Source organism: Vidua chalybeata, chromosome 23, assembly GCF_026979565.1.
Source record: "Vidua chalybeata isolate OUT-0048 chromosome 23, bVidCha1 merged haplotype, whole genome shotgun sequence".
NCBI classification, from domain to species: domain Eukaryota; kingdom Metazoa; phylum Chordata; class Aves; order Passeriformes; family Viduidae; genus Vidua; species Vidua chalybeata.
In genome coordinates this window covers 2,927,211-2,949,734 of record NC_071552.1, presented here as the reverse complement: position 1 = coordinate 2,949,734, position 22,524 = coordinate 2,927,211, and the positions used below count along the sequence as shown (strand labels likewise).

Below are 22,524 nucleotides of genomic sequence, written 5' to 3'. Positions count from 1 at the left end.
AAGCTGTGGCTGCTCCTGGTCCCCTGGAAGTGCCCAAGGCCAGGCTGGATGGAACTTGGAGCAGCCTGGGATAGTGGAAGGTGTCCCTGCCCATGGCAGGGGTAGAAATTAGATGATCTTTAATGTCCTTTCCAACCCAAACCACTGAGTGCTTCTGTAATCCTGTTAGGTTTTGTAGAACAAAACTATGCTCAGAAAAAAAAATCTCCTTTTTTCTGCACTAGACACACAGAAGCTTTCAACAATTTCAGAAACCAGAAACTGCTTTGTTTACCCAGTCCATTTTTTATTATTATCATTAAGTGGGAAAAAAAATGGACAGACAAAAATTCCTTCAAAATTGTGCAATAATACATAGCAGAAATCAATGAATGAAAAAAAAAAAACAAACAAAACAAAACAAATAAAGGACACAGAGTAGCAATTCAAATAGTATAACATTAAACTTCACTTAAAGAACCTGATTCAAAGGTGACACTACCTCTATTAGAGGCTGGCTGCTTGTGGACTGATGCAGGTTTGTAAGGATTAATTATAATGTTGCAGCTACTTCCAGGAACAAAGATGCTCTTGGGGTCCAAGAGTAGCTGAGTTATTGCACCATTTCCCTTCTCAAGCCCATTTGAAGGAGACTTGAAAGCTGTTTCAGAAAAGGTTTGGAGGTTTTTTTGCTGAAAAAATGTCATTTTACTTTTCCATCAGTGAGTAGGTGAAGTTTGTAATAATATACTCTGATTCCAAGCATGGAGATGCTCCCACTGAGCTCTGCCCTGCCAGGAATGGGAATTCTGCTCAGGGAGAGTTTCCTTGGCTCACCAAGAGTTCCCTGGTGGATAATGTGAGGGTTTTGGTGACTCTGGAAACAGGAGGAGAGAAATAACGTGGTGACCACCAAGGTGACCATCAAACACAGAGCTCCCCGTGGATGCTGGCAGCCAGCTCTGCCTGTCTGCTCCTCCCTCCCCTTCCCGGCTGGCTCTGAGCTCCCAAACATCTCCGTAACTTGGTCCGTGTCCAAGGAAAAGAGGAAAAAAAGAGGCTTTTCCCGGGGCTGAGCTATCTCCTAGCGCTGTGTCAAGGTGGGAGCACCTGCAGCAGGTTAGGGCAGGGAGAGCCGGCTCTTCTGCACATGAAATACCTGCAGGCAGGGGTTTTCTCCCCAAATTTCACCCCTCTCTGAAATGCCCTTGCAGTTTTCCTGGGGTACAGGCCCTCGGCCAAACCCCAGAGGGGCTGGCTCCTGCTCCAGCTGCTTCCTGCGTGGGCTCTGCTCTCGCTGGGTTCAGGGAGCTTTTACAGGGCTGGCAAGCCACAGATGGGCTTTATTCAGACTGAAAAGAGCTTTTTATTGACCTTTAATAGGTCTCCAGCCTGGGAAATGGTACCTCCTTGTCCTTTCTTGTAAAAACCAAACCCCCAACACAAAAAAGAGCCTGAGCCAAAGCAAAAGAAGCCTCGTGGTCCAAAACCTCAACAGATTTTCGTGTTCAACCTTAATCTTTTGTTCAAATGGACTTGAGAGTACTCATGGGCATCTGAAACGGGTGCAAACACAAATTAACTGGGGGAAGTTCCTCCTAACCAGGGTATTTTCCATACCCTTTTTTTTTTTGTTTTTCCAGACGGATCCAACCATTTTACTGGCTTCCTATAAAGCAAACTCAAATCACCTCCTGAAATTTAGGGTAGCAAGTCATGTCACATCACATAAGGCTACTTCAACAGAACCAGAACAAAATATACATCCACATCCATGTACCATATTTACAGCAGAACCCTCCCACCCCCTGTGTGTCTCCATGAACAAGATTCCGTGCTTCAAAAGTTCATAAAAATATACAATTTACCCCAGAACTGCATGGGTTACTCCCCACCTGGAGCCCAGACTTCTCTATCTCTATATATAAAATACACTAGCCCTGTGAAAGTTGCTTTGCTGAGAGCACAGTGGTGATTTTTGCAGTGAAGGGGAAGGGCTGGGAGGGTTGGGGACAGCTCTGAGTGGCAGTGCTGTCCCCACAAGGGCTTTGCAGTGTCCCCAAACCCCTGGGCACGCAGGGGTGACTCTGCTCTGCCCACGCTGTGTTTGGGGGTTAGATTTAACCAAGAGTGTTGGGGTTTGGGTACAAAATGCTTTGCTCTGCACGAGTGTCCCCAAGCCAGGAGCCTTTCAGAGTGGCCAGGAGTGACCTGTCCCCCCAGGTGATGCTTGGAAATCTCCAGCCAAGGGATTTCTGCAGGATATAAAGTGGTTACAAGGGTCCCCCTTGGCATCTGGCTAGACAGAGATGGGCTAGACTCTAAATTCTGCTCATTTTACTGCACCAGGATTTACCCTGGAGGAGTAAAATATCAGAATTTAACCACTCCTAACCCCCACCAGATTTTGGGATGCTACATTGTAATTTTCAGTTACCTCTGCTAAAAAAATTACTTTATAAAGAAGGGGTTAAATACTCTTTATCTCTGTTTTTAGGCTTCCTCTCCTGCATAAAATCTTTTGATTTATGTTTTGGAGGCTGGTTTAGCCTCTGGGTCAGAGTCTGGTCTCTCTGTGCAGCTGTAACTCCAGGCAAATTGAGCTGTGTGTACTGGGGTGATTTTACTCAAAAGTTCAGCTCCTGAACAGCACCTGATCCACTGACAAGGTAAAAATATTGCAACTCTGCGAGCTTGCTGCTCCTTATAAAAATCAGATTCTAGTTTGGTCCCAGCTTCGGTGGGGAGGAAAAAATCTGTCACCGGGAATGCTAACACCAGTAATTGAAAATAGAGTCAGTATTTCTCTAGAGTATCAAACCATCCAGACTTCAACTTTTTTTTTTTTATACATTTTTCTATTGTGAAATTAAATGGATCAGTCACGTATCAAAACATAGTTGGCCTCTCTCGTTTCATCTGTAGGAAGACTGCAATTATAACTTAATTTACACAGCAAAAATACCTTTGTTTTTCACAAAAACAGTGTGACAAGACAGTGTGCTGCATTTCCTGGTGAGAAGCTTTGCATATATCGAGCACAGCCAGGGGAGAGCCCTGAACATCCTCCCCTGTCATGCTCCTGGGTTGGCAGGTAGTGGTGAGGTTCACATTTTTTGGTGAAATTCACATTTTGCTGTCACAAAAATCAAAGCTCCAAACGGCGGCAAGCAGACTCTTTGCATTTGGCTCTGCAGCCAGTATTGTGTCTGCTGGGAATGTGAGATGAGAAAATAACATGTATGTGTGTGTGTGTGTGTGTGTGTGTATTTATATTATTTCTAAAGCTGTAGGTAAAACTACAGCTGCTTTTAGGAAATTCCGATGAGGGAGCATCAAATCCCTGCCGTGGGCCAAATTAGTTTAAAATTTCAGTAATTATTGCTCCGTGTGAGTGTGGAAAATCCGGATTTGCACACACTGGAGATTCCCCCTTCCATCCCACCACCGTGCTGGCACCTGAGGGAAGCTCCACGGAGGAGGGGTATCCTAAAAATACCTGGGAAATGAGTTTTAAGGTGCAAGTGGCAATGTTTTGTTCCAGTGATGTGGTGGTTGTAAGCTCCAGATTAATTAAGCCCCGTGTGATGGGCAGGGGCAGCAGCAGGAGGGGTTTGGGCAGCACATCTTGGTGTGGGGATATTTTTGACTTCCCACAGCAGCAGGAAGCTAAAAGTCACCCCTAAAAAAAAAAAAAAAAAATGTGCTGCTGTACTTTAAGATTGCTCAAAGATTGGGTCTTTAAAAGGGAGAAAAACTGTGAAAATGAGAGGTTTTATTATCGTGGCAAGGACAATGATGGGGATGCCAAGATACGACTGCCTTGCAAGATAAAGTGGCACATGTTCTACACAAGAATGTGTACAATGTCTGACGACTCTGGAAATCTGTTCCTCAGCAGATTTCCCAATAAATTAACACAACAAAAATACTTTCATATAAAACAAAGTCCAAAGGATTTTTTTTTTCTTTTGTCCTAAAGTAAAAGCAAAACCTTCAGGGACTATATTATCTCTCTCTACATATATAATCTCCTGAATTTTTATTTTTTTAAATAAATTTATTCTTGTCTTAGAAAAATAAAATGAGTAGCCAATTTAGTCAACGGAAAATATCTCACAGACTTAAAAGCATGCCCAGCAAGCATAGCCTTGTAAGACTAAATTAATGTTAAATCAAAGCAATTTGTTACTCAACCAACCTAGTCTGCAATTCACAGTTGATTACTACAAAGTGTATTCTTAAAATTATTATTATTTTTTTCTTTTTTTTGGCCCATATAAAAATAACGTATTGCAACTCAAAGTGCATTTTTAAAATAAACAATCAACTATTTTTATCAAATAAAATATTTACACCATTTGGTTTTGTACAGTCAGAAATGCGCCTCAGGCGATGACCATGGGGACGTCATCTGAAAATCCAGTTATCATTGGGGCTTCATCGTCCTCATCTCCTGGAAAACAAACCCAAAAGAGAGCTGATAGGGGGCCCTCAGCACTTTAAAATCTATTTTTAAGTGATTTGCATTGGAAGGAGGGGCTCAATTTGATAAAAATATTGGTTGGGAAAACTTGTGGCAGTTGGACTTGATGGTCTTGAAGGAGTTTTTCAAGTTTAACAACCCCATAATTCTGTGATTTGTATCTGAGATCAAATCCATGCAGATTGTGATGCCAGAGTGGCCCAAACTGTGATAGAAGAATTAATTCTTGCCTTGATTTCACATACCCAATGTGTTTTTAAGTGATCTGCATCAGAAGGAGAGGTTTAATTTGATAAAAACGTTTGGTTGGGAAAACTTTCGGCAGTTGGACTTGATGATCTGGAAGATCTTTCCCAAGTTTAAGGACTCTGTAACTCTATGATTCGTACTCTTGGATCAAATCCATAGAGATTGTGATACCAGAGTGGCCCAAACCATGGTAAAATAATTAATTCTTGCCCTGATTTCACATCCTCAATGTGTTTTTAAGTGATCTGCATCGGAAGGAGAGGTTTAATTTGATAAAAACGTTTGGTTGGGAAAACTTTCGGCAGTTGGACTTGATGATCTGGAAGATCATCTGGAAGCCAAGTTGAAGGACTCCGTAACTCTATGATTTGCACTCTGAGCTCAAATCCACAGAGACTGTGGCCCAAATCATGACAAAGAACTTAATTCTTGCCCCGAAGTCACGTCCCCAGCGCTGTCCCCACGTACCCAGATCATCCCCCGAGGAGAAGATGGCCGAGCCCAGGCGGGAGCTGTAGTGGCTGTTGGCGAAGGCAGTGAAGCTGTTCTGGAGCCTCCTGTGCCTCATGTAGAGCACCACAAAGCCGATGCCCAGGGTCACCAGCAGCAGGAACAGCACGGGCACCACGATGGCAGCCACGTCCGTGGCCCGGCCCGATTTGGTGGCTGAGGAGTCTTTACCTGGTGAGGGAGGGACACAAGTGCTGTTTGTACCATCCCTAAGGAATTGATGAGGCTTCCCCTGAGTACTTTTTTAAGGAAATAGGGACTCACCCGTTCCCAGCTCGTCGTAGAGAAGCGTGGCCGGCTCCCCACACATCTGCCCCCCGTACAGGCACCGGGCCTGCACGCTGAACGAGTAGTTGTGGCCTATCTTCAGGTTGGACACCTTGAAGAAGTTCTCTGTGGTGTTGCCCAGGTAGGCTGTGATGTTCATCAGGCTGTCAAACATGTGAATCTCGTAGCCCTGAGGGAAACACAAACCCCAAGTCACTCGGCTGCAGAGGGCGGGTTTGCTTCTTCCCAAAGGGCTTGGAAATTTGGTTTTCCTCATGGATCTGGCTTTGATGAACCCTGCTGGGCTGTCAGCTGGGAGGGAGCAAGGTGGAGCCTCCTCCAGGAGCCCCTCCTGGTGTGCACTGACCTTGGCCAGTTCAGGGAGGACAGATTGATTTCTCTTCTGCCAAGTGACAGGATGAGAGGACACGGCCTCAAGCTGTGCCAGGGGAGGCTGAGGTTGGACATCAGGAAAGATTTCTTCACTAAAAGGGTTCTTAAACACTGGAAGGGGCTGCCCAGGGTGGTTTGGAGTCCCCATCCCTGGGGGTGTTCAAGAAACAACTGGAGGTGGCACTCCGTGCTCTGGGCTGGTGACAAGCTGGGGATTGGGCACAGCTTGGAGCCAATCTTGGAGGTTTTTTCCAACCTAAATGACTCTGGTTTGGTTTGTCTGGTCCACTCTGTCCTTAGCACCCACCCCAGCCCACCCAAGCACAGAGTCCAGGAGGGTGAGGGCTTTTTGGTGCAGTTTTGTACCTGCCCATGCTCTGACAGACAACATTGCACAGATTTTCTATCTGAGTCTGAATAATGACAACTTTCAGACTTCCTGGCATGGCAGGGCAGTGCTCTGTTCCCAGTCCTTTCACACATGGGACAATTGTCCTTTTCTAGCAGGGTAATTATGTTCCTAAAAGGTGACTGATTGGATCTATCAGCTTCAGAGCCTCAGCCATGACATGAATTTTAGTGAGCTCTTCTAGAGGGCTCACCAAGGACAGGATGGATTTCAGAGCCTGTGAGAGAGCCTTGCACTGACTCTGCTCCAGGATTTTCTGTAGGACAGGAGGCACAGCAGAACTTACCCGGCTTTCATTGAAATTGCTTTCCTTCAGTGCCAAACTCTTCCAGAAAAGCAGAATATGGTCGTTTTCAGTGATGATTTTTAAGGCATCCGGTGCAGACAGGGGGACTGCAAACGGGAAAAAGTGGCAGCAGGTGAGGTTGTAGCACTGGTGGCACTTTCCTCTCACACAAATGGAGTAAATTCTGAAAGTTATTGGGTTTTTTTTTAGGGATCAGCACAATACTCTGCTTGGAAAAGGGATGTGCTGGAGGAGAGCATGCTGTGGTGCGGAAGCTGGGAGGAATTTTTCAGTGGTAGGGCCGTAATGGTACTTGATGATGTGTACACAGCCAAACTGGTGTCTTTCCCATCTCCATTTATCAGGAGAAAAACACTGGATATCATTTGAGAAGCTTCCTCTCCACTGCTGTTGTTTGGGGGTGTAATCACCTCCCCTGGCAGGCCTCACAAAATTGGGCTTTGCCTGTGGGAGAGGACCAAGAGCTGCAGGAAGATTTCTGCAGCCTTGGATGGGTGCTGTGTCTCTCACCTGTGTTGATCTTCATGCTGGATTCCTTGCTCATGTTTCCCAGCTGGACAATCACGTGGTATTTCCCTCCTGGCTCCAGCTTCTTTATGGTGTACTCCACCGTGCTGTTCCGGCTTTTCACTTTGTAGATTTTATCTGTTTTCCTCACCAAATCTTTAACTGCCACGGCGTAGAGCTGGAGGGGGAGGAAATGGATGGAAAAAAAGTCTCATTTTCCTGCAGAATTTCAGCTAAACAGTGGTAGGACATTAGGGTGGGTAAAATTTGCTTTAAACCAAGGCTGAGCTTTATAGAAAACCTGGGGAGCAAAATTCCAACTCTCTCTACATCTCTGCCCAAAATCAGCATTTACTGATACAGAAAATGCAGTTAGTGAAACAGATGAGAGCAGGAGGAAAACCTCAGGTTGTATTTCTCAGTGAATCACGAGGATGCAATGCAAACCCCTGCCCTGTCAGTTTCCAGCTCTGCTGGGAAGGTTTATACCTCCAAACCTTTGCTGTTAAAGTCTCTGGAGCAGAATGGGAGGGGAAAAGCTTGCTGAGAAAATGACTGGCCTTCAGTGGAGCGAGACCCGAGTGTATTCCAGCGTGGCAGAGAACAGAACTGGGCTTTGTTGAGGCAGGAGGCAGAGCCCCAGCCCAGCCTTACCCTCCTGGGCAGAGCCAAAGCCCAGAGAGGTGTTTTGGCACATGCCCAGGGCTGCTTTAAGACTTGGTCAGCAACAGATATCCCAGACCTGGCTCTTTTTAAACGTTACACTCCTGAGCTAATGGCCTGTAGGGAGGAAACGAAGATGTTGGAGGTGTCAGCACTTTGACGATGATTTTATGCGGAGCATAGACCTGACCTCAGGCTTCCTCCAGCAGAAGAAACGCGGGGATCTGTGTTTGAGGCAGGATTTTGTGTGCACAGGGCCAGCAGAAGGCTCTGTGAGGCATTACCATATCCTGGTCGGGCGAGTCGTAGGGCGATTCCCACTTGACGACGGCGAACGTCTTCCCGGTGCGCACGGCGTGCAGGTGCCGCGGCGGCAGCCGGTTATCCGGGATCATCTTCACCACCACATAGTCAGAGGGGGGCCCTTGGTAGGGAGACACCACCCGCACCTGGGAGGGAGGCACAGAGGTCAGGGCAGTGTCCTGGTGGAGCCAGGGGGGCGGGCAGAGGGCGGAGGAGGAGGAGGGGAGCCCACCAGGAACAGGTACTGCTCGTCGCGCTGCACCAGCACCGTGGCGTTGTGGGCGCTGGTGGTGCTGTTGTGGGGGCTCCTGTACAGCTCCAGGAAGGACGTGGCGTAGAAGATTCCATAAACCTGAGGAGGGAGAGCACAGCAAGGGATTGGCACGGCCCAGAGCATCCACTGGCTGTTGTGGGAAATGGATTCGTAGAAAATTCTCGAAGCCTGACAGAAGGTTGACGTGGTGAATATCTGTATGTAAACTTTGAGATAAGAAATGTTGACTAAGAAATGTCATGGGATAGGATAGATATTGTTGAGAGAGAAATGGAACTAGAAACATATATTGTTGAGAGGGAAATGGAGCTAGAAATGAGTTTTAAAGGATGGTTTTACAAATAAGGCTAAATACTTGGGAGAAATGCTGACTTAGAAATGTCATGGAATAGGACAGATATTGTTGAGAGAGAAATGGAGCTAGAAACAAGTTTTAAAGGATGGTTTTATAAATAAAACCAGATACTTTGGAGAAATAAAACTATGGAAGATGTACTGTAGTAGGATTTACAAGGGGTAATTTTAGATGATTGGTTTTAAGGTATTTACAGTATGGTGTGGTAAGGGTTGATAGGTTAAGAAACACTTATAATGTATTGTAATTAGGAAATAGACTTCTGTCAGACTTTGAGAATTTTCTACAAATCCATATCCCAAAGGCTGTCACTTTTTAGGGGCATGAAACAAAGACCTTTCCTCTCTGGACCCTTTTTCCTGCTTTTCCCTCTATCTTGCCCAAATTCAATCTGCCCACTTGCCTTTGAACCCCCAACCCAAAACTCCTGAGCTCGGCTCAGGTAACAGCAGTTGATTCAAAGGCTGCTGGAGCTGTGTTTAAGCCACTTCTCACTGCAACAAACAGAAGAGAAGCCTTGCTTTGCTTCTGTTTAAAAGGCAGGAGGTTCTTTCCCTCATTATCCCCAACATTTTCAGGGCCTTGGAATTCAATCCAAACAAATTATCCTGACTTCAGGGGGTTTTGTGTGCTGCTCTGAGGCTCTGAGCCGGAGCCCAGGGTGGCTGGTGAGGGAAGGGTTGGTGCCTTACCACATTCCTGGGGCCAGTCCAGCTGCATTCCACGGCCGTCTGGTTGATGGCCTTGGCCTTGAGGCTTGGGGACACAGGTCTTGTGCCACTGGTCACCACATGCACAAAAGACAGAGGGCTGTCACCCAGCTCCGTCTTAGCCCAAGCAGAAATTTCATAGGGGGTGTGTGCTGTCAAATTGGCCACTGAGCAAGAAGAGAAAGGGGCACTATTAGGTGAGGCAAAGCACGGCAAGAGCGGGGTGGGAGCACAAGGGAAGGGTCAGCATCACAAACAGACAGGAGCCTGCCTCTCCTGGGCTGTACTTCCATGACTTTGCAGTAATTTCCTTTATACAAGAGCACCTGAGGCTCTGGAATCCAACCCAGCCTTGCTTTTCTGTGCCCGGATGATTTCACATACCCACACTGAGATTTTCCCAAACCAGAAATGTGGTTAATTAATAGGGACCTGTGCTCTATGCAAGCCCAAGAAATCCCTGTTCTGTTTCTACTCCCATTGGCAGATTAAAAATGGAATAACAAACAAAACCCCCTGTGATAAGAAAGGACTAGTGCAGCTCTGGGGGTAAATCCCAAATTTACTTGAAATCTCCAGGTCCTCAAAACAGAGAATTTGCTGCTTTGTCCTGTCCAGATTTAAACAGAATTGTTGAAACAGAACTACTAGTTGAAAAAAAAAAAAATCCTATAACCTCTCATAAATCCTTCTGCTTGGTGTTGACCAAAGCAAAGCTTTCTATTTTGAGCAGAATTTACCTTTTTGGATGGACTTTTCTCCTTCTATGACCAGAGTCCTTTTTTCCTGCCTGTGGGTATCAAATGTCCAGTAGATGTTGACCACGTAGCCACTGACCTGCCATGCCCAAGGACACAGAGCCATCAGCTCAGCTGATGCACACAGGGACCCAGGGTTACTGTCAGACCCCTGACAGTCCTTGCATTGTATTTTCCATCCCAATTAAGAGCCCCGGGGCAGTTTGGGAGCAGTAAGAAATGATTTGGCATGAAATAACTGGTAATTGCAATGCTTCAGTGGGTGACAGCTTCTCTCAGCCACTATTCACCATTTACCCAGCTCAGATGGAAAGAGGAAAAACTCTTACCTTGATGTTCGTGGTCATTTTTAGGCTGAAACTTATGGAGTCCTCACTGTAGCTCTCAATGTGGATGACAGGGGGAGGAATGACTGGGAGGAAAGAGAGGGAAGAGCTGTTAGTACAGCAGAAAGAAATAAAAATATTTCTTGAGAAGGGACAGATAAAATACAGCTTCTTGTGTTAACACCCAGAACAGGACGCCCCAACCTTGCCCAAGACATGTCCCCCTCAGAGAAGACACTGACAACATTTTTTAGCTCCACCAGCTAAAAGCTGCTTTATCTGTGCCTTGTTCAGTGCAGGCTGGAACTGGAGGGATCTGGGCAAAGGGATTTCCCTCGGAACTCCATAGGGCGAGCTCCTACCCCAGGTGACAGCTCCTGCCCTTCCGAGGAGCTGCTGGGGGAGCGCAGGAGCGATCGGTGCCAAGCACTCATGCAAAACCTGAAGTCAAAGCTGTTTCTGTTCTTTCTACCTCTGTTTTTCTAACCATCAGGTAATTCACATTATCTGAATCCCGCACTTCGAATAGCCTGGTGTTTTCTTTCCCTTCTTTCATCTGGCGAATTAGCAGACAATTTTGACGCAGGGACATAAGTTTGGATGAAAAACTTGGCATGAATACAAACGACTTCAAAAGGCTTTTCTTAAAAAAACAAAACAAAAAAAAAACCAGGTTGGGAAGGAAATGATTTACTGTGCTGTTTGAATTTATCTGCTGTTAGACTGTGATGAAGTGATAGTTCTTGGGAGCTGTGGTTGTTTTTTATGGTCTGCAGGAGGAGCCACAATAATTGTGACCTAAGAGGGAGAAGGATGAGCCAGCATCCTTTTAGAGTGAGAGTGATGGAGTTGGTATTTTCTTGTCTATCTGGAGGCAGGATTTGGCCTACAAAAGTCTGAGGGAATCTGTCTGCAGCCTGGGAGAGAGGGGACAGGGCAGCACATCCATCCCCTGTGCCACAGAGCTCAGAGAAGAGGCAGTGACCCCTCCAGACATGCCACAGAACTCTGAGGCAGCTCAGGCTGAGCGAAAAAGTCACTTTTTACAGGTCACTTTTAACAGCAAAGCTGTTGAACAGTGTGAAAGGCTCAGCAGGGAGAATAAAGGCCAGGGAGGTGGCTCTGGATGCTGCTGCTGCTGTTTCAGGCTGATCCTCTGCCTTTTTGTCACCTTCTCTGAGCTGGCCCAAACAACTACATTTACCTTTGCCTTTGACCGTGGTTATGGACTTGGAATCACTCCAGTTTCCCACCCCTCGGCTGGTTACTGCAGCAACCTTTGGAAACAAGAGGGTGAGGGAACATGAGCAACATTTTACAGTGCAAACAGAGAGGGAGGTTAGAGCAAGGTTACAGACCTGGCGGGGCTCCTGGGAAAAGGACTTGGAAGCAAACAATAGCTTAATTACTTGGCAATAAAATGCTTAATGCAGAGATAAAGCCGACTGCTTAAAGTCAATTAAAGGAATCTAAGAGGAGGGAGGGGCATCCTCTTTGTAGATAACTGCTCTCTGATGAGATCTTTGAGGAGTCCATCGAGATAAGGAGCTGGGGACTCCACGGGTCCTAAAGTAGATGAGAACCACGCCAGGGAAGAACATGCAAGCCCTGAAATACTTCCAAAGATTTATCTGGGCATGGATTATATTGGGAAGGAATACCATGGGAGGAAAGCCTCCAACCAGCTGTGAGAATAACACGGATTTGGAGGAGGGGATTCATCCCCCCTCACAGTGAACTTCCCCAAGAACTCAGGAGGATGGACAATGGCAAAGCACACATTTCCCAGGGCTCACTGTGCAGACTTTCATTTCCTATTCTTATTACTTCTGTCTATAATTACCCAGCCTCTCCCCTGTGCAGACATTCCCCACAGGCAGATCTGCTTCTTTTCCCACTGATACACCAAGGACCAAATTTATCTCTGGCCCACATCCAGTGCAATAGCAGTGACATTGGAACGGGCAATTAGCAGGGAGGATTTTGTAATCCAGCCTGGCCTTCTGGGACAAAGGAGCAAATCAAGGGCCTTGGAACTTTAGACATTAGCAGTGGTGGTGTGGGTTGGCATTAAAGGGCAGGGCTTTAACAGGAAGGTTTTTTAGCAAGGTATTTTTTTTAGCAAGTTTTTGGCTGTGCAGGACTTTGGCCACTCAGTAATGAGAGCTCTCTTAGAGGGAGCTTCGGAAATACTCACTCTGAAAGAGAGCTTTGGAAATACTCTGAGAGTTTTGTAAATACTCACTCTGAGAGAGAGAGCTTTGGAAATAATCACTGTGAGATGGAGCTTTGGAAATACTCACTCTGACTGTGTAGAGAGTGTTGACCTGCAAGTTCTTGATCTCCGTGTAGTTCTTGGTGGTTCTGAGGGATGACCACTCCTTGGATCCACTGCTGCTGTATTCCACCTAGGAGCACCAAAACAAGGCGTGAGGGCTCAAAAATACCACGGGTCAGCAGGTCCCTCTGAGACAAAACCTCAGCAGAAAGAAGCACGACATCTCAGAAAGGGAGAAATTAAGAACTCAAGGGCTGTGGTGCTGCCTGTAGCATTTCTTCTCCCAACTTGCCTGATGTTCCCAGCTGATTTCCTCCCCAGAATATCCCATTCCAGGCCCACCCCCCTGCAGCTGGCTGTGTCTCATGCCACCGAGCTGGGCTCAGCCCCCAAGGGCAGCAGGACTCACGATGAACTCCCGGATGAGGCCGTGGGCGTTGACGGGGGGACTCCACCAGCCCATCACCACACCCTCAGCTTCTTTCTTCAGGGACAGCTGGAGATTGAGGGGAGCATCTGGAACTAGTGAGACAAAGAGAAATATTAGTGCCAGTCACAGAGGTGTGCCCAGAGCGTGCGGGGAAAAGCAACATCTCCCTGAAAAATGGGGACAAACGGGTGGATGGCCCTTTCCAGCACAATTCTAGTTCTGGAATGTTCTGCCCAGGGAGGTGGTGGGGTCACCATCCCTGGGTGTGTTTAACAAAGCCTGGATGTGGCACTGGGTGCCAGGGTTGAGTTGAGCTGCTGGGGCTGGGTTGGACTCGATGACCTTGAAGCTCTCTTCCAACCTGGTCATTCTGTGAATTCCCAAGCTCATGGAAAGACCCTTTTTGTTCATAGCAGGGATATCTCTACTTTTTAGCCCAAATCTGCCAGGCTTTGGTGGGAGCAGCAGCTGTGCTTACGTCCTTCGGGCGCCCGCAGCGTGATGAAGTCGTTGGTGTTGTAGACCCGGCTCAGACACTGCACCTGCACCTTCACCTGGTAGGTGCAGTCGGGCTTGAGGACTTTCAAAACGCTGTTGGTTTTGTTGCTGTGGGTCTCCAGGATCTTCCAGATGCTCTCACCCACCATCCTGAGGGACAGAGACACACACCTCCAGTCAGGATGGGCTTTTTAAGCACAGAACGTGAGAGGTTTGTCCCAAAAAATGGAACCATTTTAAAAGGTCGCTGCTCATTTTGGTAAAGCCACACCACCAATCTTGAAAAGATGCCACTGGAAAGCCTGAACTAACCAGGGCTTGGTGACTTGGCTTTTCTGTAACTCTTGTGCTCAAATTTATTATCTTTGTTCTTGCTCTTAGTGGTCCTACAAAGACAAGGCCCAAGTGAAAAAAAAAAAAAATGAATATAACAACTTTACTGTCTGAATACACAGTAAAGGAGGAAACCAATGCAGTCTGTCCCAAACGCCCTCTGGGTGCATTGTGTCTCTTTTGCTATCAAATATTAGATTTTTTCCAAACAGAACTTGATTAAGGAGCTCTGAATGTTTCAGGCCTGAATCTGTGTGGTTCTCTGCAGTAAATACAGGCACACCTGTGCTCACGCTTGTCCTCTTTACCTGCCACAACAGCCGGGGAGGGATGATGTACCTGTAGTAGATGTTGTAGACACAGGAGGTGGAGGACATCCTTTTTGGCCGAGCCCATGTCAGGGTGACATCACCAGAGAAATCAGCTGTCCACTGCAGGTTCTGGACCTTGTAGACAATTGTGTCATCTGAGCAGAGAAGGGGAAAAGTGAATTTAGTGCAGGGAAACAAACCCTGTGCCCAGGAGAGAAAGGGGAGTTTTGTTTGTAACACCGACGACAGGGGAGGTAGGAACAGCTCTGACTGAAGGGGTGCCTGCACCGTTTGAATGAGATGTGTGATTTATCACTGGAGAAGACTGGGCTCACAGAGGGCAGCTCAGAGCAGGGATTTGCTCTTAGTTCTACCCAAAATGTCTTTATGCTGCACCAGGCAAGCATCCCCTTTCCCCTAAGGAGAGATAAAGTGTGGCTGTTGATGAAATACTGGGAATTTTGGAAGTGTGTGAGTGCAGACTGCTCAGTGTCACCCTTCTCCTGGTGTGACCAGTCTGTGCTGTCCCTGACACCACCCAGGGCCTTTCTTTGTGTGTTTTCCCTTATCACATCTTGGGTTCAGCAGCAGGACCCAAGCAAAGGCTGGTAATTCAAGTTTGGGGCTTGCCTTGACACAAGCTCTGTGGCTGAATCACTGCCTGACCTTCACAGAGGCATTTAGGGGATGAAAGCACCGTGGAACCCAGCCCTGGCAGAGCTGGGGATGGGAGGTGCTGATCTCAAATGCCCCAAATCCATGCCCTGCTCCCACCAGGCCATTCCCTGCTCTCTCTCTCTCTTTCTCTCCCTCTACATGTTGGAGTCCAAATCCCACTGTTGTGGTTTGGCTCTGCTGGGGCGCTCAGCTTTGGTGCTGAACAGAAACCAAGCAGAGCAGAGGCAAATTGCTGCTGTTTTGCTTTCCCTAGACAGCTGGAATTACATCCAGCAGGCACGTGGGGCCATGGACAGCACGGCAAGACAATTTTTCCCAAGGGAAAAGAGATGGTTTTCCCTTGGTGTAGCAGCTGAATTGTGCAACTCAGCAGCTCCTTCCCCCTCCCCTGAACCTGCTAGCCTCTCCCAATCAATATTTAATTAAAGAACTAAACCTGATTGATGCCTAGCCCCCCCAGCAGTTCTGTGGGGGAGCAGCTGAAGCTCATGGCTGGCTGGAGGCAGTGATCAATCCCTGTTACCAGCCCAGGGCGGGCTCTGTCACTCTGCGCCCACAGGGCCACCAAGGGCCAGCGTGGGACAGCCAGGGATGGCAGCAGGACACGTGCCACGTCCCCCAGGGTCACCTTGCAAAGGAGGGCAGAGCAGAAGACTCTTTCTTCACCTGTGGGCTGTGTTAAATAGCCAACTTTGCTCCTATGCATCCTAAAATGTTTTTTTTTTTTTTTCCTGTGTCTGACGCTGCTGGAAGACAAATTGTCAGTGCAGAAGCTGCAGGGAAGTTTGTCCCAGCTGGTGATAAATGGGTGAGGAGGTAGCCTGGACAACTGAGCAGAGGCAGATAAATCAAGGATGGTGGGAGGGAAAGGTCACATATCCAGGAGAGCTGTGTGCTGACAGGGAGTGAGGGGTGGGAGAGAGCTGCTGCTCACCTGTGCAGTTCCTCTCGTCACTGCTGTCTGAGCAGTCCAGGTACCCATCACAGCGCTCTGTCAGCAGGATGCAGGCCTCCCCATCCTCACACCTGAAACCACTGGGGCACGACAGGCTGCTCGGAGTAGCTGAAAGAGGCAGAACAGTTCAGGACTCGAGGCAGGGAAGTTCCCTCGGCAGCACCGGAATGTTTGCAGGTGGCTGCATGTCAGGGATGGAGCTCAGGCTGATGTGTCACACACTGGGGTGTCTCCTTCTGGCTGCAGCTGGAGCTCATCCCATGAAAAACAACAACGGGATTTCTAATGGGAATGGCACCGCTTGGGCTTTTTATCATCTTTAAAATTTCTTCTGTAAAGGATTTCTGTTTTCTGCAAAGAAATTTTTTCCTGCAGGGATTTCCCCAGCAATCAAAGCCTCCTGAGAGGCTTCCCTGCCCTCACAAGGAGCTTCCCAGGGGAAGGCTCCAGGTGTGCCCCTGTCCCTGCCCACACTCACGGCAGTTCCTCTCGTCGGTGCCGTCCTGGCAGTCCCTCACTCCATCACACCGCTTCCAGTTGGGAATGCACTTGTGCAGCTGCTGGCACTCGAACTCGAAGCGGCTGCAGCGGCCCGGGAGCGCCGGGGACGTGGCTGTCACGTTGGGTCCTGCACAGAGAGAGACAGGCAGGAAAGCACCGAGGCACGGCCGGGTGGCACCGCCACCGGGAGGGAGCAGCTGCTGTGCCCAGGTCCCTGCTGTGCCCAGGTCCCGACTCCACTAGATGGCAATCTCCTCCCATCCAGCAGGCGGAGGGGATGACGCCTTAGCCATCCTCTCTCCTGACTGCAGAGGGCTGGAAAAGCCTCTGTCCTGCTCTGGAGCACTGTCCCAGCTGGTGGCAGGAGGGTGACCCCAGCGCCAGAGGACATTTTACACCACGGCATAAATTAACCCCGTAACCCGGCCAGGCTCTGAGAGGCCAGAATTCCTTGCAGATGCGATGTGGGAAAAGGGAAGGGGTGAGGGAGAGGAGAGCTTACTCAGGGTGGGACAGGCCTCTTCGTCAGAGCCGTCAGAGCAGTCCTTGTAGCCGTCACAGACCCAGCTGTTCATGATGCAGGCGCCGCTGTTGCAGCGGAAATGGTTGGGCAGGCACGTCGGGGGGACCAGCGTGGTAATGGGATGAACTGGAGATCCTGGAAACACACCAGGGAGAGCTGGCCTGAGCTCCCCGCTCCTGTGTAAGCTCCCTGCTGAGCCAAGGGGAAGCAGGTGAGGCATCACAAGCCCGGTGTTTTCATCTGCATTGTGTCTGTAATCAGGATACCCAAAAATACAGAGTAAAAAGATGCACGGAAGTGCCCACTCAGCCCACTCGTGGGGCATTTTTGGAGCCACGGGGCCTGTGGGAAGGCAGAGTGATCCTTCAGCACGTCCCAGTCCCTGTCACGTCCATGTCACAGGCTCAGCAGTGTGTCCTTACCCTCGCAGTCCTTCTCGTCAGACCAGTCCCCGCAGTCGTTCTCCTCGTCGCACTTCCAGCGGTTGGGGATGCAGTGCCCGTTCCCGCACTGGAACTGGTAGTACCGGGAGCAGTTCGGGGCTTCTGTTGGGTTTTCTGGCAAGGACAGGAGAGTCCCGTGAGCCACAGGGTCACCTCAGCACAGCTCAGAGGTGGGAGCACCTCAGAGAGCATCACCCTGAGCAGCACAAGCACATTTCTTCCTCTTCATCCCCAGCATTCCCATTCCTCCCAGCCCTCACTCTGTTGCCAGCACTGCTTTGTCTGTGTTCTTTGTGGCCAGACACCACCCCTGATGTCAGAACCAGAGCAGAATCCACCAGAGCGTGACAGAAACGGAGGAGCAAACCCTGCAACTCCGAAATGAGGCTGCAGCTGCCTCGCCTGGCTGGGTACAGCTCCTACAGCCACCCAGGGAACAGTGGTAAATATTGGGTTTGGCTGCAAACTGCCTGTCTGCTCGGGGCTGGGAGTCTGTGCAGTAAATATGGTCACAGAGGAGTTAGTCAAGCACAAGATTTGCCAGGTTTTCTGCGTGCTTCACTTCACCTGCCTGCAGTAGGAGGGAAATGACACCGATCTCCAGGCAGGACAGGCTGTGCTGTGCTACACTCACACATACACACACGAGTGAGAACATGAGTAAGACACTACTCCACGCTCCTGAAATCCAAAGGAAGCTGGAGCTGCAGCGGCAGGAGGCCCTGGGGGTGCTGCTCACCACAGTTTGCTTCGTCAGAGTAGTCTCCGCAGTCGTCCATCCCGTCACACTTCCACACCAGGCTGATGCACACACCATTCTGGCACTGGAAGCTGAACTGGTCACAGGTCCGGTGGAACTCGGGGTCCTGGGCTGCAGGGAGAGGTTTGGTGTAAAGATCAAGGGCTTCAGGAAATCTTGAGCAGGAAGGAGCACACTCAGGGGCAACCAGGGATTTCTAAGCAGGCCTAGAGCCACCTCTTAGGAGAGCTGGCAGCTTCCTGGTAGCCTGGCTGTCCCCATGGCTGTGGCTGCGTGCTGTGCCCACCCCTCCCTTGGCAGAGGTGCCCAGTGTGACACTTACAGCACCCAGCATAGCTGGCATCTTCGTCCGAGCCGTCACGGCACTGGATGATGCCGTCGCACACCATGGAGTGGAACAAGCACTGCTGGCGGTTCTTGCACACGAAATCCATGTAGCGGGTGCACAGGGGCTCTGCAGGGATGGGGGGCAGGACAGGAGGACAGGGGTGGCACCTCTGCTGTCCTTGCAAACAGCGGCGTCACCCGCCGGGGTCCGCGCAGGCCCGAGCGCAGCGGGCGGATTTTAGGGGCTTACAGAGAGTTCCCCAGACAAACGGTTTGAGCCGTGTCCCTGCACAGGCTGCCCTCACCAAATCACCCCTCAGGGCGGGCACAGGCACCAGCAGGGGTTTGGTCACCTCCCTGGCAGCGTCCTCCCAGCCTTTGCCTTTTGCTGGCCCGCTGGTTTCACAGGGGGCTCGTGACTGCACTAAGGCTTTCCCATTATCTCACAGGGCTTTACTCCCAGCGGAGTAAAGTGGCTTTAGTCCCATTTCTGGCTTGGGCAGAGCAGAAATGCTGTCAGCCCTCAGAGCTGGGCCCCAGAGCTCCCCCTGAGCCCGGTACCCACCACAGTGCTGCTCGTCCGAGGCGTCGGAGCAGTCGTTGACGCCGTCGCAGTGTTTGCTGGTGGGGATGCAGGTGCCATTGGGGCACTGGAAGCCGTTGCACTTCTTCTCTGAAATGCAGAATTGGGTGGATGTTGTGCGTTTTTCAGGGTTTTGTTAAAGCTAAAGTTTTCATCAGCTAAAAAAAGCCACGGTTGCCTCCGCACTGTGATTGCTTTTGGGGGGGTAGGGGCTCTCCCCATGAGTTTGCTGCTGGTTTAGCTCAGTGGGTGTGCAGAAATCCCTCCCAGCCGTGGCAGAGCCCCACACACACACAGGACACATTACCACAGTTGGCAGGGTCCTCGTCAGAGCCGTCCTGGCAGTCGGCGTCGCCGTCACACGCCCAGCGCTGCGGGATGCAGTGGCCATTGTGGCACTGGAAGCTGGAGGCCTCACAGGTGTGATAAACTGCTGAAACCAAGGCAGGGGGACACCTGAGGGTGGGGTGTCACCGTGTCCCTGCTGAGCTGAGAGTATCAGGCCGCAGCACCACACCCTGCTCCTTCCCCTGCCCCAGGATCTCGCAGCAGGGCAGGTCCCAGCACAACCACCCACCCCATGGAGCCCAGGCAGGAGAATTCCTTGAGTCCCGTGGTCTTTTCCCTCTCTGTGCCATTCTTGCTCACAAGCCTGCTGTGCCTCGGGGGTGGCTTTTGCAGGGTAGAGATCCCCCAGAGCTCTCCCCAAAGTCAGCAGCCTCTCTCCCTTTGATCTCAGTCCTTGGGGTGCCTGGGCAAAGGTGACAGCGGTGGTGGCATCGTGCCAGAGATGGTGAGAGATGTCACCGAGATCAAGCAAGGCTTGGCAGAGCTGCAGAGTCCCCCATGCAGGGCAGGACAGAATAAGAGAGAGCTTTTAATTAAGGCAAACAAGGCTCTTCTGTGTTGCCAAAGCAAACAAGAAATACGATTCTCCCTGGGGGTTTTCCTTAGGCTCCTGTCAGGAAAATATCTGCCTGTGGGGTATCTGGGTTGCAGCCTGGTTTGTGTTGTCACTTTAGAGACAAATCCTGTTCCTCAAGCAGGAGAGCACTCGGAGTTATTGAGAGAAGCAGTGTCCAGCTTAATTAAATGGCATGATCCTGAGTTTTAGGTTAGAGAGTGACATGCACTCACAGATATTTCAAAATTGTACAATCTGGCGGCAGTAATATTCTATTAGATATTCAGCATGAAATGTAATTATTTCAGATAAGAGCAATAATTGCAGCCCGGTGAAGTCAGACGGAATGTTCCTCAAATAATTGTGATCCTCTTAGATAATTCCAACTTGGGGCTTTACAAACCTGACACGCTTTTTGAAGTAGGTTCCTCTCCTGTAGTAATTCCCTCTGGAGAAACTCATACGAGAGATAAGTGATACCAATATAAATTAAACCTCCTTAGAAAGCCACACTCACGGAATACTAATGACCAGGATCAGCCCTGCGTGCTCCAGGCACAGCAAATGCCACGGGGGTGAGCAAAGAGGAGCTCAAAGACCTGAAAGGGATCTCTTAAATCCTCGTGCCAGAGCCCCGGGACAGCACCTGCTGCCACTCTCTGTCCCAAAGGCTCCAGGCTGCAGCAGAGCCAGGCTGCTGCCAGCATTCCCAGGCTCTCCTGGTCCCTGCAGGCTCCCCACAGATCTCTGCCCCATGCCATGGAAAGCACTGCTTTTATCTTGAAACATCCCGTGCGTGCCTTGATAAATACAGCCTTGTGTCTTTCCCTGACAGACTGGTGCTCTGCCTACCCTGAGAAGTTTCTTCTCATGCAAACACTGAGGTTTTTGGTTGGGTTGATAGTTTTTCTTGATTGTTTCTAGTGGAAAAGGCCAATGCACTGCTATCTGCTGTTTTTTCTGATGAGAAAAAGGCTCTGTGTGGGTGTTAACCTCAGGAGGCTGCTGAGGAGCATCACTGTGGTGGTGAGGAGGGTGGAGTGTTGTGACTTTCCACTCCAAACCCGCAGCGAGGCTCACAGGACTTGCTGCACAGGAGGCATAAAGTAGGAACAAGGTTATTTCTGCCAGCCAGGCTGCTTTAATACAAGTTGTAAGTAAAACCAAGAGTGGGTCTTCTATGTGGACTCCCTGCTTAGGACACCCATTTTAGGTTTTCGAGCCCATGGAGCAATAAGGCTGCCAGAGGAGGACTAAAACTGCCAAACTAAACTTCCCAAACTAAACCAGCCTCTTCTTCAGATCAACTAACTGTGGAGAAGCTGCAAAGAGCGTGCCTGTTTTCTGCACCTAATTAATGGCTAGGAAACAGAGTGAAAGCTGTGAAATGCAGCCAGTGCCCACCAGCCTGATTGCTGCCTCCCTGCAGCACGGGAGCTCTTTTTGCAGGAGAGCCCTTTGGCTGCTCAGCAGCCACAAAACCACTTCCCATTCCACAGAGCTTTGCCTGGGGGTGCAGTCTTGCAGGTAAAAAGCAAAGCAGGGTCACTGTGTGAGCATGTCAGCGCTGCCAGCAAATTCCCAGTGAACCTGGGGGAAAGAAATCCTTGGATTTGGAGCACCACATCACCCTAAGGTGCTCTAACAAGCAAGGAAAGTGAGGCACAAGACACTGGCTAATGTCTCCCAGGCTGGAAGTAAAAAGTAGGAGCAGCAGGAGGTTCTTGACCAGCAGCTGAGCACTCACCAGTGCAGTTTGCTTCGTCAGACCAGTCCCTGCAGTCGTTATCCCCGTCACACATCCAGGACAGACGGATGCACATCCCTGAGCTGCAGCTGAACTCGTCATTCCTGCACTGGTGAGCTTCTGCAAACAAAATATTGGGCTTCAGGTCACAGGAATACCCAAAGGAGCAGAGCAGGAGAGCTGGATAACAGTGGCACAGAAGTGTCCCAGCTGGAACACGGCGAGGGCAAGGACCAGCACACGGCCTCGCTCTTTTCTCTCGTCCCTCACTTCCCAGTACACGATGGTCCTGCCCCTAATTCCCAAATATCCCGTAAATGCTGGTCCTGTCCCCCATTTCCCAGTCCCCAGTAGAGGAGGAGGAGACAGCCTGGGTAAACGGGGGGATCTTCCCCTACATCACCCCTGAGCAGAGGAGGAGCAGCTCTGAGCAGCACAGAGAGTGCTGGAGAGCAGCTGCCCAGCCGTGCCCAGGGGAGGAGGTGTGAGGGTGGGCACTCACCACAGTGACTTTCGTCGCTGTTGTCCCCACAGTCGTCCTCCAGGTCACATTTGTAGGACAGGGGGATGCAGGTCCCCGAGCCCTGGCAGCGAAACTGGGTCTCGGTGTCGCACACGGTGGTTGCTGATGGAGAGAGGGAGAGGAGGAGGAGGAGGAGAAGGTGGTGGTTAGAAAATGGTTTGTGCTGCCTGAGGGTGTGCACTGAGTGCAGGGAAGTGGAGGGACAGGGACAGAATCCTGCCAGTCCAACCTGAA

At 49.8% G+C, this 22,524-nt stretch overlaps 1 protein-coding gene across 1 annotated transcript in view; it reads right to left on the bottom strand.

Annotated features, from left to right (window-relative positions):
* Window positions 1-265: 265 nt before the first annotated feature.
* The window catches only part of SORL1 (sortilin related receptor 1), a 39,853-nt gene continuing 17,594 nt past the window's right edge, over window positions 266-22,524 (bottom strand). The window contains exons 23-47 of the mRNA XM_053963458.1: window positions 22,270-22,392; window positions 21,768-21,887; window positions 19,424-19,549; window positions 19,099-19,206; window positions 18,529-18,660; window positions 18,186-18,317; window positions 17,426-17,560; window positions 16,983-17,138; window positions 16,458-16,607; window positions 15,959-16,087; window positions 14,375-14,501; window positions 13,683-13,852; window positions 13,184-13,296; window positions 12,800-12,904; window positions 11,701-11,773; window positions 10,500-10,582; window positions 10,153-10,249; window positions 9,395-9,579; window positions 8,306-8,425; window positions 8,055-8,219; window positions 7,111-7,285; window positions 6,580-6,686; window positions 5,489-5,681; window positions 5,183-5,395; window positions 266-4,435 (exon numbers count right to left, since the gene is read on the bottom strand). Coding sequence (XP_053819433.1) covers window positions 4,368-4,435; window positions 5,183-5,395; window positions 5,489-5,681; window positions 6,580-6,686; window positions 7,111-7,285; window positions 8,055-8,219; window positions 8,306-8,425; window positions 9,395-9,579; window positions 10,153-10,249; window positions 10,500-10,582; window positions 11,701-11,773; window positions 12,800-12,904; window positions 13,184-13,296; window positions 13,683-13,852; window positions 14,375-14,501; window positions 15,959-16,087; window positions 16,458-16,607; window positions 16,983-17,138; window positions 17,426-17,560; window positions 18,186-18,317; window positions 18,529-18,660; window positions 19,099-19,206; window positions 19,424-19,549; window positions 21,768-21,887; window positions 22,270-22,392 — 3,305 coding nt within the window. The 3' untranslated portion in view covers window positions 266-4,367. The remainder of the gene's footprint in view (window positions 4,436-5,182; window positions 5,396-5,488; window positions 5,682-6,579; window positions 6,687-7,110; window positions 7,286-8,054; window positions 8,220-8,305; window positions 8,426-9,394; window positions 9,580-10,152; window positions 10,250-10,499; window positions 10,583-11,700; window positions 11,774-12,799; window positions 12,905-13,183; window positions 13,297-13,682; window positions 13,853-14,374; window positions 14,502-15,958; window positions 16,088-16,457; window positions 16,608-16,982; window positions 17,139-17,425; window positions 17,561-18,185; window positions 18,318-18,528; window positions 18,661-19,098; window positions 19,207-19,423; window positions 19,550-21,767; window positions 21,888-22,269; window positions 22,393-22,524) is intronic.